Below are 17,602 nucleotides of genomic sequence, written 5' to 3' on the forward strand. Positions count from 1 at the left end.
TGTTTTCAAACATTTTTGTAAGAATTGGAGTTAAGCAATATCAAAATATTTGCTTGCAGCTCTTTGGGTTCTACTGGGCTTATTTAGAAATAATAATACCTGCAAACTATTCTGAAACAGAAAAGTAAGCTCGCTTTACAGAAGTGGTGTAAATTAAATGCTCATTAAAACAATGAGCAATTTTAAAATAATTCCCTTTGGTAAATTTCAAAAATGTCACCACAAAGCTCCCATCAGCCATGCCCATATTATACTTACACTAGTTTTTAAAGCAGTGTTTCCCAACCTTTTTTGGGCAAAGGCACACTTGTTTCATGAAAAAAATCTCGAGGCACACCACCATTACAGCCCCGTGACGTCAGCGCGCAGCGTCACGCCGGGAGGGACATGAATTGCTAGCAAATTACATAATCACCTCCTTGAGGGCTGGCTCATCTTCTCCGAAGGCAGAACCCCATTAATTAACAGCACAGACTCACACCATAGCCAAGACGAGGGGGGGAAACCTCAGTCATGCACAGTCATGCACATGTGGGGGCTAAATGAGGACGAAGACCGGGCAGAGAGCAGGGTTCAAATCACCCCACCTGGCCAGGACAATCCCTGGGTGCTCCCTTGGGCCACTCGCCTGACCCACCTCGCAGGGCTGTTGTTGCGAGGATAACACGGGGAGAACCACGCGCGCCCCCGGGAGCTCCTTGGAGGAGAAAGCGGGCGATGAATGCAATGCACGAAATATATGAGAGGCGACCAGGTTTTGCAGGTGAGGGGCCCCCGCCAGCCTCCGCTTCCAACACCCGGCGCAACGACGCCGAAGTTCCCCCCCGGGCTCGGCTCGGGGAGCAGCGCTGCTCCCCCCCGGCTCCCCTTCGCCCTCCCGAAGTCCCGAGCGCCGGTGGAAGTTGCATGCATGCATGCAGGGCGCCGCGTTGCCATTGCATTGCACTGCACTCCATGCAACGCCTGCATGCATGCATTGCCTTGCACGCCCGCCAAGGGGTCTCCCCGCGGTCCGATGCGTCCCCTCCGGCGCGGATGCAGCATTGCAAAAATAAAACCCCCCCGACGCAGCCCTGCATGGGGGGCAGCCTCCGCCTCTGCCGCTCCGCGGGGATCCCCGGGCTCCATCCTGCCGCCCGATCTCCGCGGGGGCGCAGGCATGCTGCGCGGGGTCTGCGCGGAAGAGCCCCTGCCCGCCCAGCAGCCGCCGCCGCGCTCATTCCATGGCCAGGAGAAGAGCGCTTCAAACAAAACGCCCGGCCCGCCAGGCCACGCTGGGAAACGTAGTTTGCGCACCCCGCGCGGGCGCGGAGCCCAAGGGCGAGGGGACTACGGATCCTGGCAGCCCCCGCGCCGGGGACGGAGGGGGAGAGGCCGGGTGCAGGGATGGAGGGACGGGTGGGCGAGCGAGTGAGTGAGTGGCAGCTGCCAAGCCTTGGCCGAGAGCCAGGAAGGGCCTCCCCGGAGGAGGAGGAGGGAGGCGCAGAGCGGGAGGGAGGGAACCCCAGGGGTCATCTAGTGACGGCGCCCCAATCGAAAATTTGACTTTAAAAAAAAAAACACGAATTTTTTAATTTTTCCCGCGGCACACCAGGCAACATCTCGCGGCACACTAGTGTGCCGCGGAACAGTGGTTGGGAAACACTGTTTTAAAGGGCTCAGATGAAATAATGCTTTCTGATTTAGTACTGTCTCAGGTTTACAACTCAAAAGTTACAAACATGTCAGTTCCTTGGCCGCCCTTCCTTTCAATCCCTTAGCCTCCTCTCTCAACTCTTTATGGTTAAGAGCACACAGCCCTCTATCTTGAAGACGTGTGACCCTTTCTGACAGTCCCTGGCCTCACACTTTCCTGTATCAGCAAGCCTGGATTCAAGTAGCTGTTTAACTATGATGCCCACTGAACAGTTTTCAGCCAGCCACCACATCTACCCTTGACTAAAAACACTGAATTTGTCATTTCTGTTACTGCCAGAGCACAATGAGTTGACATTTCTACTAAACTTTCCTGTCGGTCCCCAATGATTAATAGCCAACTTACAACCTCTGAAAAGTTAGGGTTTTTCTACTACAATATGTACAGTTTTGCTAATTTAATCACATGCTGTTTAGTCTGCAATTTGTTAAGGCATTTGCCTAAACGTAAGAACACTCAAAGTGAGGATAGAGGCAGAGGTTGCACACATAAGCTCTTCCCCTAACATCCTTGTGTTCATCATGATCCTTCTTAGTCCTCAACCTTCCCCATGTTGCTTTGAGTGACTTCTATTTGTGTTCACTTCAAAGCATGCAATCAAGAACCTTGTTAAAGCAGGGTCCCTGGTCATGGGGAAGAGTCTACTTCTGTTCAAGTGAATGTGAGTAGAAACACCCCTGCAGTCTATGCAGCAAAGGTCAGTGGGGGGGACGGACAATGACTGTAAGACATACAAGGAGGTTTGGGCCATGCTGGCGCACCACTGCCCCCACCCACACTTTGAGTGTTTCTGTGTTCAGGTGAAAGGCTAAACATGCCTATTGTCTACTTGATATCATCTACAAGCCATTCACTCCTGCCTCCAGATCATCTGATCAACACTGAAGCCCAGTACATATCCTTGGGGAGGATCAAATTAAAAATTGTTTTTGAACATTCTTGAATGTGAAACATGGAAATATTGATTTTCATAATTTCCCCATTTCATCTATCAATAAATAAAAATATGAGAACACCTAAACTTTAGCTATTAAGTGTAGGGTTAAACCCGGCTGCATTGGCTAAGCACACTTTTCCCTTTGAGGAACAAGTGTGCACAGCCAGCATAAGACTTCTGCTATATAGCTAATCTCAAGCTTACAACATGACATATGAAAGGGAAAACATCAAAATAAAACTGGTAAAATATACTATATCTCAAATCCAATCACAGTTTTACTAACGCAGATACTATCTGCACTAAGACATCATTTCTGCTTCTGACTCTTTTATATAGTTTGTCATAATCTGCGCTATTCAATAGCTGCCAAATTCAATTGTCAGTACCTTCACTACAGGACTCCGGTAACTACCATAGAACTGTCAAGGGTGAATCTAGTTAAAAATTACTGCTATTCCTATTTAAAACTCTACCACTTTCTCCCAGCCTGCTCATCCTTAATTAAAGTTAATGCAGTAAAATGAACAGTTAGAGGAAGACTTTCTTCTGACAAATTTAATTCCATTTTTCAGATTTCCATTTTGTAGACTCAAACAGAATACTGGTGTCTTAAACACAAGTTCACAGGAGTAGGCAAACTATAAAGGTCAAACTATCCTCAGGGACTGCAGTTTATAAGGTCTTGTACAATACAACAAGCCTAAATTCCAGGGAAAATAAACCCAAGACAAAGCTGGATAAGTATTAAAATAATGAAATGTATAGCTAATAGTTTTAGGGGAAAACTGCCAAATACATATTTCGGGTTAATTCGGGTGAAAAATAAAGAAAAGACTTACTTGCTGTCTCAGTAGGAAGCTAACATATCAGAATTAGAAAAGTGAAGGCTGCATAAACATCTTATTAAGAAAAATAAATTATTAGTTAAAACAAGCACCTTGCCAAAATCAAATTTAACTGGGACTAAATTAAGACTAGAGATGAGAATTATTTTCCTTTCAGACACCCTGGAACAAAATCAGGAGCCTTAAAACTACTTTATGAGGTTGCTCATTGTTATACAGTATGCTTTGTGGTTAATCCCTGAATGAATATAGTTGTTGGCATCCATCTGTCTCAAGAGACAATGAAGTGAAGCTCAAGGAGGTGAAGTCCGACTGATGGAGAACCACAGTGCCTGGTGTGGTAGCAGACACCTCAGACCTGCTGCCTCTTGCAATTTTTTTGCTGCATTTAGCACCAAAGTGACCTTCCTGGGATGCTGCAAGCCTGGGCAGTGTGTATGGAGGACCTGGGTTGCCCAGATGACAAGACCCCCCCCCTTCGGCTTCGCTGATGTGGTCCTAAAGGAAAGCAGAGCAATACGTTTGGCACCAGCTTGGCTGCAGTACAAGATGACATCCAACCATCTTTGGGACTCCACTCCGGATTTGTGTAGGGTTTACTCTCTAGCCTTTTCTTCTCTAGAAGAGGTATCGCAAGGCAGCGGGTACAGATTTTTCCTCAGGGTTTACTCCCAAAACCTCTCTCACAAATGAGTATAGCTGTAAGGCAGTGGAGGGTTAGGCTAAGAGTTTCATTCACATAGATGGACTACCTTCCCTGGTTGATAAGCCCCATCTGCCCCTCATTTCCCTCTACAAGATGTGCAGTAGCCACCTTCTTGACCACTGGACCCATTATGTGTCCTGTCCGCTCAATCTGCAAACAACGTAGCTGCGTTGTTTCATACTTTCCACATGCCCCATTATCATATTATAAAGTAGTTGTGTTCTATGTTATAAATCAAGCACTGCTAGGATTTGTTCCTGTTTGTTTTCCAATGTATTTCTTATGAATAAAAATATTCAGCAATTTTTTATTATGAAAGTGTGGCCCAGAGAAAAAAGTTTGAGACTCACTGTCCTAAACCATTGTTTTCAACTCTAATTGGCCTCCAGGGTTCTCAGGCAGAAGTCTTCTCTATCACCTGACACTTGAACCTTTCAATAGGAGCTGAACCTGAGACCATCCACATGCTAAATGTGTGGTATAGCATTGAGTTATGGACCTTCCCCATTAGTTTATGCCGGTCAAATTCCTAAGCTTATTATCGCAACTGGAAAGGACAAACATTTTAAGCAGAAGCAGAGATTTTCTGGATGTCCACTTCCAATCAAGAGATAGTAATACCAGGAGTATTTAGCTTTTTATAACTTTTTATAACATTACTGTTTGCTGGGAATTAAGGGCAGCTGGGAAACCCCTTTAGTAACTAACAGACTAAGTGCATCCTCCTGCCAAGTTAAAAATGGTGGCAGTTCTCCACCTTCACCCGGGTAAAGAACAGAAATATTTGTATGGAATAAAAAGAACTATGCTATAACCACAGGTCTGTCTGGAACAGCGTTAAAGGTCACATGCCTATGAGATCAAGCACACAAGGGCTTAGATTTTGTTTCGTTTCTGGAGTTAAAGCAGAGAGGTTAAGAGAAAAGGGGAAGGAATACATTTTATTTTTTATTTGCAGAACTAATTTGGAGCGCTTCCCTGAGCAAGAGCCAAACGGAACTACTAAGACTGTCATACTGGCACTTTCTTTGAAAATACAGACCATAAATTTTGGTTTGTGATGCCAACCATAATTTTCAGAGGAATTAGTAACTACTTTCAAAAACAAAACTGTTAGGCTTCAGTTAGGGTTCTTTTAACACTTCTTACATGGAAACAAACTCCCAGTTATGAAGTTGAATAATATATTTTGCCAAAATGCCCATTGTATTATGCTTGTAATCCAAGATTAGCAACAAGCATGGATGAAATATTTTGTCAGTAGTTCACATTTGTCCATCCCTAGTTGCAAATGTAAAGCCAGGCTGGGGCCAGATGTATTAGACTGAGGAAACTTCTTCTTCTAGCTCCTGCACTTTGGTTTCTTTCTTCAATCCAGTCTTCTCTGGGGAAGAAAGAAAGAGAAACACTGGAAGAATGGAAAGAAGACTATCATGGCACATGAGGAGAGCTCTTAACAGTGATGCATCTGCTCATGGCCTGTTAGTTACTGAAGTTCTTGTGCACATTAATAAGACATGTAAGCCTCTGATGATACACAGCTCTGTTCAAAGAACACTGCCCTATCTGTGAGTGCTTGCTTCTCCTACTGGCTGGCATAACGCAGAGAGGGTGAGTCACTTTCACCAATTGTTCTCTGCACTTCTGTGTAACTTTTGAAAGGCATTTTCATACCACACTACACCAGTTAGCTTCTGGACTATTGCTAGTTTTGGGTGCAAATGAATCACATAACCGCAGTTCCCATGCTGCAACCCTCCAGCCCTCACATGGAGGGGACACCCAAAGAAGGGCCTCAAGTAATGATCAAAGAGACCATGTCAGTTCATATGGTCCTTGAGGTATTATAGTCCTGAGCTGTTTAAGGTTCATAACATCATCTGCTTAATGCAACATTGCCCTAGCTCCCCGCAGACAAGCCAGAATGAGTGATAATGAATCTACCCTCAAATTTGTGCAAACAAATTGGCCAAAAATGCTTGGTAAACAAGTCATCTGGAAGCAAACTAAGATGCAGAAATAATTCCTGCTCTCACAAGCCTTGAACACTTCAGAAAGGTGATATGGCAAAGTTCCACTTTGAATGTTACAAAAAAGAGAGGAGATAGAGCAAGAAACAAACATTTCTGGACTGCCTGGTAAGACTGAAAGGTGTGTACAAAGTGGAAACACTGGACTTCCAATAACTGGACATTGTGGTTTTCACTTTGCAGTGTGGTGTCAAGTAAAGACATGAAGACTGCATAGCAGTGTTTCATCTCATTTCATAATCATTTTCACTTCAATTATCCTCATGCCTATTCCAAATATTACATGTTCTTGCTACCCAGATGTTAGGACACTAAACAGCTCCTACACTATCATCTTATGGAGAAGCTGTGTCGTTTGCTCTAAGCAAGTTAATTTTTAACAGAATAATTAACTAATTAAATACTATGGCAGGTGTGACAAGTTAATTTATTATGTTTACATATCACTTCACACATTCAGAGGAATCCTGGATTGATTTGCAACAACAGAAAAAGGGAAAGAGCAATTCAAATGTTGACACTATTTTTATGATATCATGCTACATAAAGAAACCTAATTATTATACTCAACATGTATTTCATTTATATATAGACTGCTATGGCTGGAGTTTATAAGAACATAACAAGAGCATGCTGGATCAGGCCAATAGCCCATCGTGTTCTCACTGTGTCCAACCAGATGCCTGTAGGAAACCCACACGCAGGACCCAAACACAAGAGCTCTCTTTTCCTGCAACTGGTATTCAGAAACCTTGCTGCCTCCAACTGTAGAAGCAGAGCACAACCACAACAGATAATAGCCTCCATGAATTTATCTAACTGACCGACTGACTGACCGGTGAGAAGTCTGCAAGTTTTGAACTCTGAAAAGGCACATATCACATTTATTCTTTTTTCTGACTTTGTGGAAACGGAGGGAGGGATTCAACTCGGTAATAGGTGAGCAGAAAGAGGAGAGAAAACGATGGATGCTGATCTATGGCTGCCTGCTTTGTGCCTGGCTGATTGACAGCCACAGGCCCACCCCCTAACCGGCTCTATTTCTTGTCCGACATTGCATCTTGCCATACTACGAGTGCCATTTTGGTGGTGAATTCTCCTTGCTGTGCTCTTTGATTGGTCTACCTTCATATCACCTGACCATTTCTCCTACTGCTCAGCTCCCAGTTCTTGTCTAAACTCACAACTGGAGACAGATTTCTGGGGTGATTTTTGCACATGTGCCCCCAAGTCTGTACCTCTGGCAGGGGCCCGTTTCACCAACCCCTAGGTACGCTTCTGACAATACCATTTTGGCACTCTGCGGAATCACAGTATACAGCATAATGGAAGAGAATAGGGTCCAATATGTGGGTCAGCTTCACAAGCTGAATCAGAGTCAGAAACTGTCTTTCTGGAGAATATCTGACGTTGTAGGTGTGGTAAAAATTAGAAAGAAGGCATATGGGGTAAGGAGCATCAGTTCTGCAGAAGTAAAACCGCTGGTGACCTTTAAAAAACATTTAATATCTGAAGTCAATGAAGGAAAGCAAAACTGGAAAAACAGAGCAGACCATAATTAAAATTAAAAACCAGAAACAAGATTTATGTTAGGGGGTAGGGCTTTATGTTGGGAGGGCAGAAAGACTGTACTTTTCATTTTCAGTTAAAACAATAACCCCTGTACAACACCGAAGAGGGAAGACAAATGTATTCCAATCATTCTGATCAATCAGCCAGGAATAACACAGGGAAACCCACCCATATATTTGGCATAGCATGCTATTCTACCATTAAGTAAATTCAACAGGACATTAATACTGCAAGCCTTGCATTCTAAGGCACATGTTCTGCCAACTTGAGATCTGTGCCAGGACAGGAACACCTAATAACTTATCTAAACATACTTCATTTCCATTCAGGCTATACTCGAATCAATCAGTCCTAACACTCTTCATTTTACATGGAATTTTAAGATAGATGATACATTTCTGGATTATCTTGTGCAAATAGAAACATGCCAAGATTCATCCCAAATTCATAGTATAAACTACAGGCAGCCAAAACTTTAATCAAGGTTACAATTCTCTCAGGGATTTCAATATGAAAATAATTTTAAAAATTAACTACTATCTTTTCTAGTGCTTATGTTTGGTTTTTTTGCTGTTTAAATCACTAAACTACTATATTTTTAAAAGTACTACAAGGGGAACCCACAAATTTATTACTGAGCAGGCACCAAAATATCTAAATGGTTTTGTGTCTTATACCTTCTGAGATGGTTCGATCTTAGTCATCTTTAATAATTAGTTTTACGGAGGCTATGATTTTGTATTTTACACTCTGCATTTTGTTTTTCTTGGCTGGTTGACCACAAAAAAATCTGAATGACTGACAACTAAGGCAATATCTATTAAAATGTGAAACTTACAGACTGAACTGGTCTCTATCATGTTCCTTGTCCCTAAAGCATCTGAGCAAAATACTGAATGGTAAATTTACATTTGCACAGAACTGAACCTTTTCCAAAATGCATTGGATGAATTGAAAACCTGGAAAGTGATGAGCCATACTCCGGCATTATTAAGGTAAACTAAACCCATTATCTGCTCCCCCCAATCCATTATATATGTAAACACCACCATAGCAAAACATGGCAGTGAGCAGTGTGCATGTGGTAGTATTACTCTGTTCTAAGCTGCCCTGGACATTTTCCTGTAGAACAGCTTTGAAGTATTTTGAATAAAAAACTTTTTTAAATGTGAAGCACTTTGAAAATTCAGGACTCATTCAATAACCATGGTTTCCCACTAATTCATAAACCAGTAAGTCCTCTGACACCCAAACTCTGTAAACTGATTTGTTTGAACTATGATTTGAGGAAAAAGAAGGAAACAACAGTGACAGACCTTGGCTTCTTATCGCCTCCTCTCCTGTGATGAGATGAGTGGAGAAAAAGCATGCAAGCTTATATATGTAGGCTCATTTATATACTTGGAAACCATCATTTCCCAGTATATCTGAACCAGGCCAACAGCACCACACAGAATAAAAATAATTAGGCATGAGCAGTGAGGAAGCCAAGTTTGGTGTCTACACCAAATTGTTCAGGGAGATTAAAACAAAAATGGATTTTGAAAAGTTCCAAAATGATATTTCTAAATTGGGTGAATGGGTAGTAAAATGGCCAGGGTAATTCAGTGTAAGTAAGTGTAAAGTGATGCACATTGGGACAAAAATCTTAATGCTACTTATATACTAATGAGGTCTGAACTGGCAGCGACTGTACAGAAATAAGATCTTGGAGTCATAGTGGATATGGATATATCAGTGATGAGCCACTGTGCAACAACTATGAAAAAGGGAAATTCCATGTTAGCACTCATTAAGAAAGGGATTTAAATGAAAGCTGCCAATATAATGCCATTTTGTATAATGTCATATGGTGCGACCACGCTTAGAATACTGTGTACAGTTCTAGTCGCCTCGCCTCAAAAAGGACACTATGTTCCAAAAAGAGTACCCAAAGCAACCAAGAGGCTGAAGAAAACTGCCATGGGTAAAAGCTAGAGCTTTCTAGTTTAGCAAAATGACAAATAATGGAGTACAGTGGTACCTCGGGTTACATACGCTTCAGGTTACAGACGCTTCAGGTTACAGACTCCACTAACCCAGAAATAGTACCTCGCGTTAAGAACTTTGCTTCAGGATGAGAACAGAAATCGTGCTCTGGCGGCGTGGTGGCAGTGGGAGGCCCCAATAGCTAAAGTGGTGCTTCAGGTTAAGAACAGTTTCAGGTTAAGAACGGACAAGTTCTTAACCCGAGGTACCACTGTATACAATACAGACCCAAAAATTAACAACAGACGAGAGAAAGCACGTGTTCATGGAACACGTGGCTAAAACTATGGCATCATCGGCTCCCACAGGATGGAGGGGTGGCCACCAACTTGGATAACTTTAAAAGAAGATTTGACAAATCCATGTAGCATAAGGCAATCAATATCTACTCCTCTTTGGATGCAGCATGCCTCTGTATACCATTTGCTGGGAATCACAAGTGGGAAATGACTGTTGCATTTATATTCTGCTTGTGGGATTCCCATAAGCATCTGGATGGTCACTGTGGGAACGGGATGCGACACAAGATGAGCTTTTTGGTCTGATCCAGCAGGGCTCTTATGTTCAAAGTATTATTTATACAATGAAGTTGCCTAGTAACATTTGGCACTACTTCCCAGGCTGCTTTAAATCTTCTATAGCTATTCCTGCTTACGTTCCATAGGTTTTAAAAAGAAATATAAACAATTGTGTGAGCCTGAAAACCCACCAAAGCACCTCTTCTGCACTCTAGCCCATGAAACGGTGGGGGGGGGGGCAGTAGGTGACAAGAGCAAGCAGCCAAAGGAAGTGATAGGAAAGCAAAAACCTGAGTAAAATGGGGAAAATAGTGAAACAGGTTAAAGGAGAGATAAAAGGTACAGAAGGAGAGGAATGTAGCTAACACAGAAACTCACTGCCCAAGGTGGCAGAGAAAATCATGCCATATAAATGTAAAGGTGTCTGGAGTGCCACACTGTTTATAAGGTAATTACATCTCTTCTTGCTTAAACAGGCACAGCTGAGCAAAATACAACTAAGATAACTTTACATATAAAAATTCTAATGTCACCGGGAGGAGCATAAAAAGGCATACACCGGAGAAAGCAGTTTTGGTGCTCTGCAGGTTGGATGCACATCTTTACTACTCTGTACTTAGAGAAATTGAAGTGCCAAGAAAACCAAAGAGCTTCCTACACATTATATGATAACAGTACCACAACACATTAGAAAAGAAAAGCCATTTGGGGAAGGGAGAATTTAGATCAGAGAAATGACTCTTTTCAGACCCAATGCTTTTTCTGGCCAATTCCATCAGCAGTCATAAGTGATTTCAAATGTGTGGTTTGTACACTTGGGAGGGGGGATGTCAAGCAGTGAAACAGAAGACAGGCACATAAAGAGCTAGGCATTCCCTCCCTCCCCAAACACTTCTTTAGTCTAAAATCTACAGTCACTATCTGCTTCTGAACAGATGTTTCTATTGCGTAATTACTTCCTGCAGATTATGTGTGCACAACTACTCACTTACAGTATCTTTTGGCATGCAAATATATGTGGACTAAGTGGGGTGCATTCTTAAGGCTGACTGAACTGGAAGCCTATAGGCAGAGTTGGTTTCAATTTAATTGTACAGCGCAAGTGGTTTTATATATATCTGACACCTCCAATAAATAATGCTTTGAAATGTAACCCTAGAATTCCCCCAGATATACAGAGAAATTAATCAACCCGAAAAGAGGTTCAGCACAGGAAAAGCAGAAAACGACAACATGCTTTAGGCAGTGAAAATTTGCTGCAGCTCTTCCTACCCTAGATATCTTTCTGAAGGGGTTGCAAACTTATTTCTCAATGACTCCTTGATTGAAGCACCTGATTGTAATGTATTACTCACATTTAAAGCTGGAGTTTTAAAGCCTCTAGCTTCCCATTGTCTTAAAACTTCTTCTCTAGCAACCGTACAGGATAAAAATGCATCTACAAAAAGTGAAGGGAAGAGATTTCCTTACAGGTATAACTAACTTCAACCATCAGTTTCCACACAATGAATTTCGATGATGATGATGATGATGAAGAAGAAGAAGAAGATGATCCAATAAGGATCAAGATGCAGTGGTACCTCTGGTCAAGAACTTAATTCTTTCTGGAGGTCCATTCTTAACCTGAAACTGTTCTTAACCTGAGGTACCACTTTAGCTAATGGGGCCTCCAGATGCTGCTGTGCTGCCACCGCGCAATTTCTGTTCTCACCCTGAAGCAAAGTTCTTAACCCGAGGTACTATTTCTGGGTTAGCGGAGTCTGTAACCTGAAGCGTCTGTAACCCGAGGTACCACTGTGGTTAAAAACAAACAAACAAACAAACAAACAAACAAACAGAAGACACTGTTCTTACACTGTGCAACTAACAGAAAATCAGTCCTTATAGTTTTCAGATCATCTACGTGCTAAAGCCTTTTGAGAGTACTGTGGACGTTTAATATGTCTCTCTTTTAAGTAACACATAAGTGAGGGACAAACCCTTACCTTCAGGCAAGAATATGAAATCCTGTAGGTGACTGGGGCAAGAATGCACTTTCTCTCCTGTATCTGTGATTTGAATATGCATATTTTTTATTCAGCAACCTCTTACTGCTCTATTCAAGGCAGGTGAAAGGACCTATAGTAACAGACTGAATCAAAGTTTTTTTTCTTCACCAAAATAATAGTACAGAGAAATCTATAGAGGACTGATGCATCCTACAACTTGACTGATGTTCGTTCCAAGTATGACCTCAGATGAACAATACACATCTCTGCAAATTCAGGAAGGCAGTGAGAGAACAAAAATGTACATACCATCCCAAAAAATAGACACTTCACATAGGGTTTCATAGATGTAGGAACCATGTGATTTATGCATGTACAAGGAGCAAAGTGTAAAGCACCAAATACAGGTATGTATGAACCGATGCATGCACATGATACACATCTTGTTGGGTCTTAAATACTTATGGCCTCATGGCCCTCCACAGAGGTCACTTGTAGGAAGCTGGAAACAAGCAGCCCCTTTTAGACTGAGATTTAATAATTTTCATACCAAGGACAATTTGGGCCTGGCAGCCAATGAGGCGCTCTCTCTGCAGAAGCAAAGTGAAGATTTTGCAGGGAATAAGATGTATATGTTGCAGCCTCTCTCTTCCAACCTTCAGCATTCATGGACATGCACACACCTCACACAAGACACAGCCTGCTCTGCTGTTTGCCTTTCATTACTCCTGTGAGGTTTCCCCACTGGTTACCAGAATTAATTTTCTGACCACATCCAGCAACCAATTTATGGCCTAATTTAGCTAGGCTCAATTCAAATTTAAGTTTTTTAGTGTTTATAACTTGCATCCTAAGCTCCAACTGTCTGCATGTCAGCTAAAAATGGAGGGGGGGGGGAGAGAAACTTAACTAGATGACACTCAGGATCCCTTCCAACTCTACAATTCTATAAATTTGAATTTCTACAGGTTGCATCACTGACATATTGTTTTCACCTGTGCAACAAAATGCTATAATTCTACTATGCAACTTTTAAAATAGTTTTGGAACCAACATGTTTCAGACTGACATTACACAATAAATCTTATTTCAATGCCAATTCTCATTTCCTGATTTTAACTGATCACCATTTTATTTTCTTGCTTCTTATTACCAATTAGCACAGTATGTTGCCGTTTCATTGCACAAAACCAGAAGAAAACCCAAAGCACATTTTTACTTCCAAGTATTTCATAATCCCTTCTCCCCCCCCTGCCCTGCTCCCAACTCTTTTGCTTGCAGTCTTCAAGCCAGAAGTCTGGATTGCACTGTTTTGATTGGGTATCACTTATTTCTGCTTCAGCAAACTAGAAGTTCAGTCCCTGCAACCCCCTGTAGTTTTCCCAGCCACATACTTTAGAGAGATTCACATTCCTTCAATAAAGTCTTCAGTGTTGAATGCATTCAGGAGGCACGGTGATTTGGAAACTACCAAAAGTCACAATTCAGGGCAACAAATAAAGAGAAGCTTTAATCATTTTAATTGGTGTTTACCTAGATTGTCATTTTTAATTACTGTAGATCACCTTGGGAGCAGAAAGGCAATTCATAAATACTTTCAATAAATTAAAATACATGTTATTTCCATTGCTGAAGGAGGAGAGGGACAGAGCAACCGACCGCTGCAGGCGCACAGCTACTCGGTAAGGCGGCAACGCTTCCCTAGTGAGGGAAAACATGCCACTTGCTCTTGCATGTCTGTGTGTTGGGAACAAACGCCCCTCCAACCCTTACCAGTAGAACTTAGACCCTTTCACTAGGCAGAATGGTAAAGACGCCAATTAAGAAGTTGGTTGGATGTCTCCTGACAGCGGGCAGCACTACCAACTTTGGAGAACTATAGCACACACATCGTCCAGCAAGGGTAGGGAGAAGCCAGACCCCTTAACGGAGACGGCTCGCTTCACAACTCGCCACACAAGCCCACGAGGCGCTACCAGTTTGCTCTTCACCCCCAACCCCCCCCCCTTCCTCGGGCAGCAGCAGCAGCAGCCCCACTCCCTCCCCCTTCCTTCCCTGCGCCCTCCTTACCCAGATAGTGCCTCAGGTCCAGCAGAAAGCGAGGGGCGCCCCCGTTGAGCTGGTAGAAGAGGGAGCCCAGGCAGAAGAGCAGCAAGGCGGCCATGCAGAAGCCGTAGTCGCGCAGGGAGAGGAAGGGCAGCAGCGAGAGGGGCCTCCGCCGCCGCCAGCCCGCTCCCTGCCCGGGAGCCCCCGCGGCGGGCGGCGGGGCCACATGAGGACGGGGCTCCGGGAAACCCGCGCTGTAGCGCGGCGGCGGCGACGGCGACAGAGGCAGCGGCGGCGCAAACAGCAGCTTCTTCATCGTCGTCGTCGGCGCCCCCGTCGCTTCCTTCGCCGCCGCCTCCTGCTCAGACAGCCCGCCGGGCAGAGCGCATCCTCCATCCGCCTGCTCCGCTCCGACTGCCCGGCGTGAAGGTGGGGGAAAGTTCGCCGGAGGCTCAGGCGGCTTCCCTCCTGCCCATTGCCGGCTTCGCCCGGGTGCCGGACGCCCCTAGGAGCGGCTGGAGGAGGCGGAGGCGGCAACCACCATCCCCCTCGGAGGCTCCTTGGCGGGGCTTCCTCTTCTCCGCTTCTTCTTCTTCTCCTTCTCCTCCTCCTCCGCTGCTTCGCTCCCTTTCTCTTCGCTCCAGTGTCAGGTTACAGTTCATGCACGACGGGCCGGTGCCTGCAACTCGCTGCGAAAAAGTTGTTTGCGTCTCTCGGCCTCAGCCCCGCCGCCACCACCTTCCTCGCCTTCTCCTCAGCCCGCCCACCTCCCTCTCTCGCGCTCTTGTTCCCGAGAGGCGCCCTTTATTCGCCGCACCAGCGACCCCTAGAGGCGGCCTTCTGGCGCCGACATCGCGGCGGGGCCCGGAAACAAGCGCATGTACAGAGTGCAGAGCTCGAACTCCTCCTTCCCGAGTGAACCTCCCCGCTTGGCGCCGCAGGCGGGCCTCTCAGACCCCCGCGGTTCTCTCTCTCTCTCTCTCTCTCTCTCTCTCTCTCTCTCTCTCTCTCTCTCTCTCTCTCTCCTTGCCGCTATATCACGTTCGTAGCTCTCCTCCCTAGTGCCCTTAACTTAGCACTGCCTGCAAAGCCCCTAAAGGCAAAACAAGGATTTGAAACTGGACTGTACCCAAACGCTATTAATCCATGCGAAAACTTTGCTGCAGTTCACATTAGGAACTTTCACACATGACACTAATAGTGTGAGTGCCGTGGGGGGTGCCTTATAGTGTAGGTTTATAGCAATGTAGGCCAGGCAGGCAGCATATGTTGGAGGAACTTCAATCATCACAGTATCTGCACAACTATAAAAAAGCAAATGTTCAGTTTTTATACAGCTACTTTGTGCCACGTGCCATGGTACAGATTTCAGGGTCCTGAACGGCATAAAAAGAATTTTATGGCCTTTATGTGAGAGTTATATCTCTATAGAGCCAATGTGTAAGTAGAGTGTTGAACTGGGGCCTCAGAGACCCAGGGTTCAAATCCCCATTCACTTAGGAAGCTCACTCTCACCCTAACCCACCTCTCACGGTCCCTACCTGCTTCTACCCCTTAAAAAGTGGTTCATGGGTGTTGGGAGACCAACAACAGCACAGGATATCGTTCAGGGAGGGTTGCAGAATATCAGGAAGATTTCCATAACAATGCAGACGACACTGCTTTCTGCTAGCTCAAATCCACCACTGTATTCAGTCCAAGGTGAAAACCATTACTTATTTTTTCTGCAAATATCGCCACTGCTAATGCCATAGGAGCAGGTCACGGCAGCTTTTTCTGGACAGTTGCTATTTGGTTACTATGGTGATATCAAACCAAGTCATACTCATAGTAAACCCACTGAAATTAATGAACTTACTCATGTCTGGTTATTTAAATGGGTCTATTCTAATTAGCACTGGATAGCAGGCTATATTTGCATTCATTCTTGTACATATAACCTTGACTGCAGGTAATTGCCTTGACAAATGCTGATGTGAATCTGAATGTTCTTAAGCTGCAAATACAATTCTGTTCAAAACAATTTTGTATAAAACTGTGGAACTTATATAGGAGCAGGGTGTTTTTTTTAAAAAAAACCCGCTTGTTTTTATTTTTGATTAATGTTTTGAATGCTCCCTTTCATTTTATATCCGCCACTCTCATGCTTCGAGCTATTTTTTCAGACATTTAATACTAAAACAATAAGGGAAACTGTAGTTATCATTTTTGTTAACTCCTATTCCTGAGATATCAAAGCAAACACTTAAATCCTCTTTTCCAGTAGAAGATGATAAACATCTGGAAGAAAATTTATAGGAAATTGCCCATTAGACTCTGGCAGCAACACTGAAATTATGCAGGAACTCTAAAACAAAACAAGAACTTAAAGAGAATGAAACAAAAAGATGAAATGCAATTGGCATAAAGAATAAAGCTTATTTATAGTAAAATATCTGACAAACACTTTGAAGTGGTAGAACACGTTCATTTTGTTTACCTACCTATAATGCTCTGTTAATTTTGTTCTTAATCAACATCCAAGCTCTCATTCTGGCCTGTTTTATTTTTGTACAGCCTTTGTCCAGAGTCAAATATTTGGAGCAAAAATTACTACTTGCCTTAATCATTAGCAGATGCTTGACTTGAACACTTTAACTGTAGAACTTAAAGTCCAAATCATCCTTTAATAAAGGAGGGGCAGCATAATGTGGCTTTTATTTACCTTGGTAGATATCTGAAAACCTCTATCATACTGATACAAGTTTCTAATTAAGGTGCAGTGGTACCTCGGGTTACAAACACTTCAGGTTACAAACTCTTTGGGTTACAAACTCTGCTAACCCGCAAGTAGTTACCTTGGGTTGCGAACTTTGCCCCAGGATGAGAACGGAAATCGAGTGCTGGCGGCATGATATTGGACTTGAGCCTTTAGCACCTAGCCTTTGGAACTCCCTCCCATTACATACCAGGCAGGCACTGTTTCTATTGTGTATTTAGCATCTGTTGAAAACTTTCCCCTTTCAACAAGCCTTGTAAGTGGAGGTTTTTTATCTCAGACAGTATCAATTGGGTTAGAAATTACTTTTCATAGAATCATAAAGTTGTAGAGTTAAAAGGGATCCCGGGGGTCATCTAGTCCAACCCCGCTGCAATGCATAAATCTGAGCATGTGGTCCTTCATCCAGTCTGAAACCATACCAGACCCTGCTTAGCTTTGCAAATGTGCTAGCAGTTTTATTGCTGCACCACTA

General features: G+C 43.6%; 1 protein-coding gene across 2 annotated transcripts in view; it reads right to left on the bottom strand.

The window, feature by feature from the left end:
- The window catches only part of UST (uronyl 2-sulfotransferase), a 117,780-nt gene extending 102,439 nt beyond the window's left edge, over positions 1–15,341 (bottom strand). For both annotated transcript variants that reach the window (XM_082215301.1, XM_082215302.1), the window contains exon 1: positions 14,394–15,341. In XM_082215301.1, coding sequence (XP_082071427.1) covers positions 14,394–14,685 — 292 coding nt within the window. In that variant the 5' untranslated portion in view covers positions 14,686–15,341. The remainder of the gene's footprint in view (positions 1–14,393) is intronic.
- Between the last annotated feature and the right edge of the window lie 2,261 nt (positions 15,342–17,602).

Source organism: Podarcis vaucheri, assembly GCF_965113315.1.
Source record: "Podarcis vaucheri genome assembly, chromosome: 3".
Lineage (NCBI taxonomy): Eukaryota > Metazoa > Chordata > Lepidosauria > Squamata > Lacertidae > Podarcis > Podarcis vaucheri.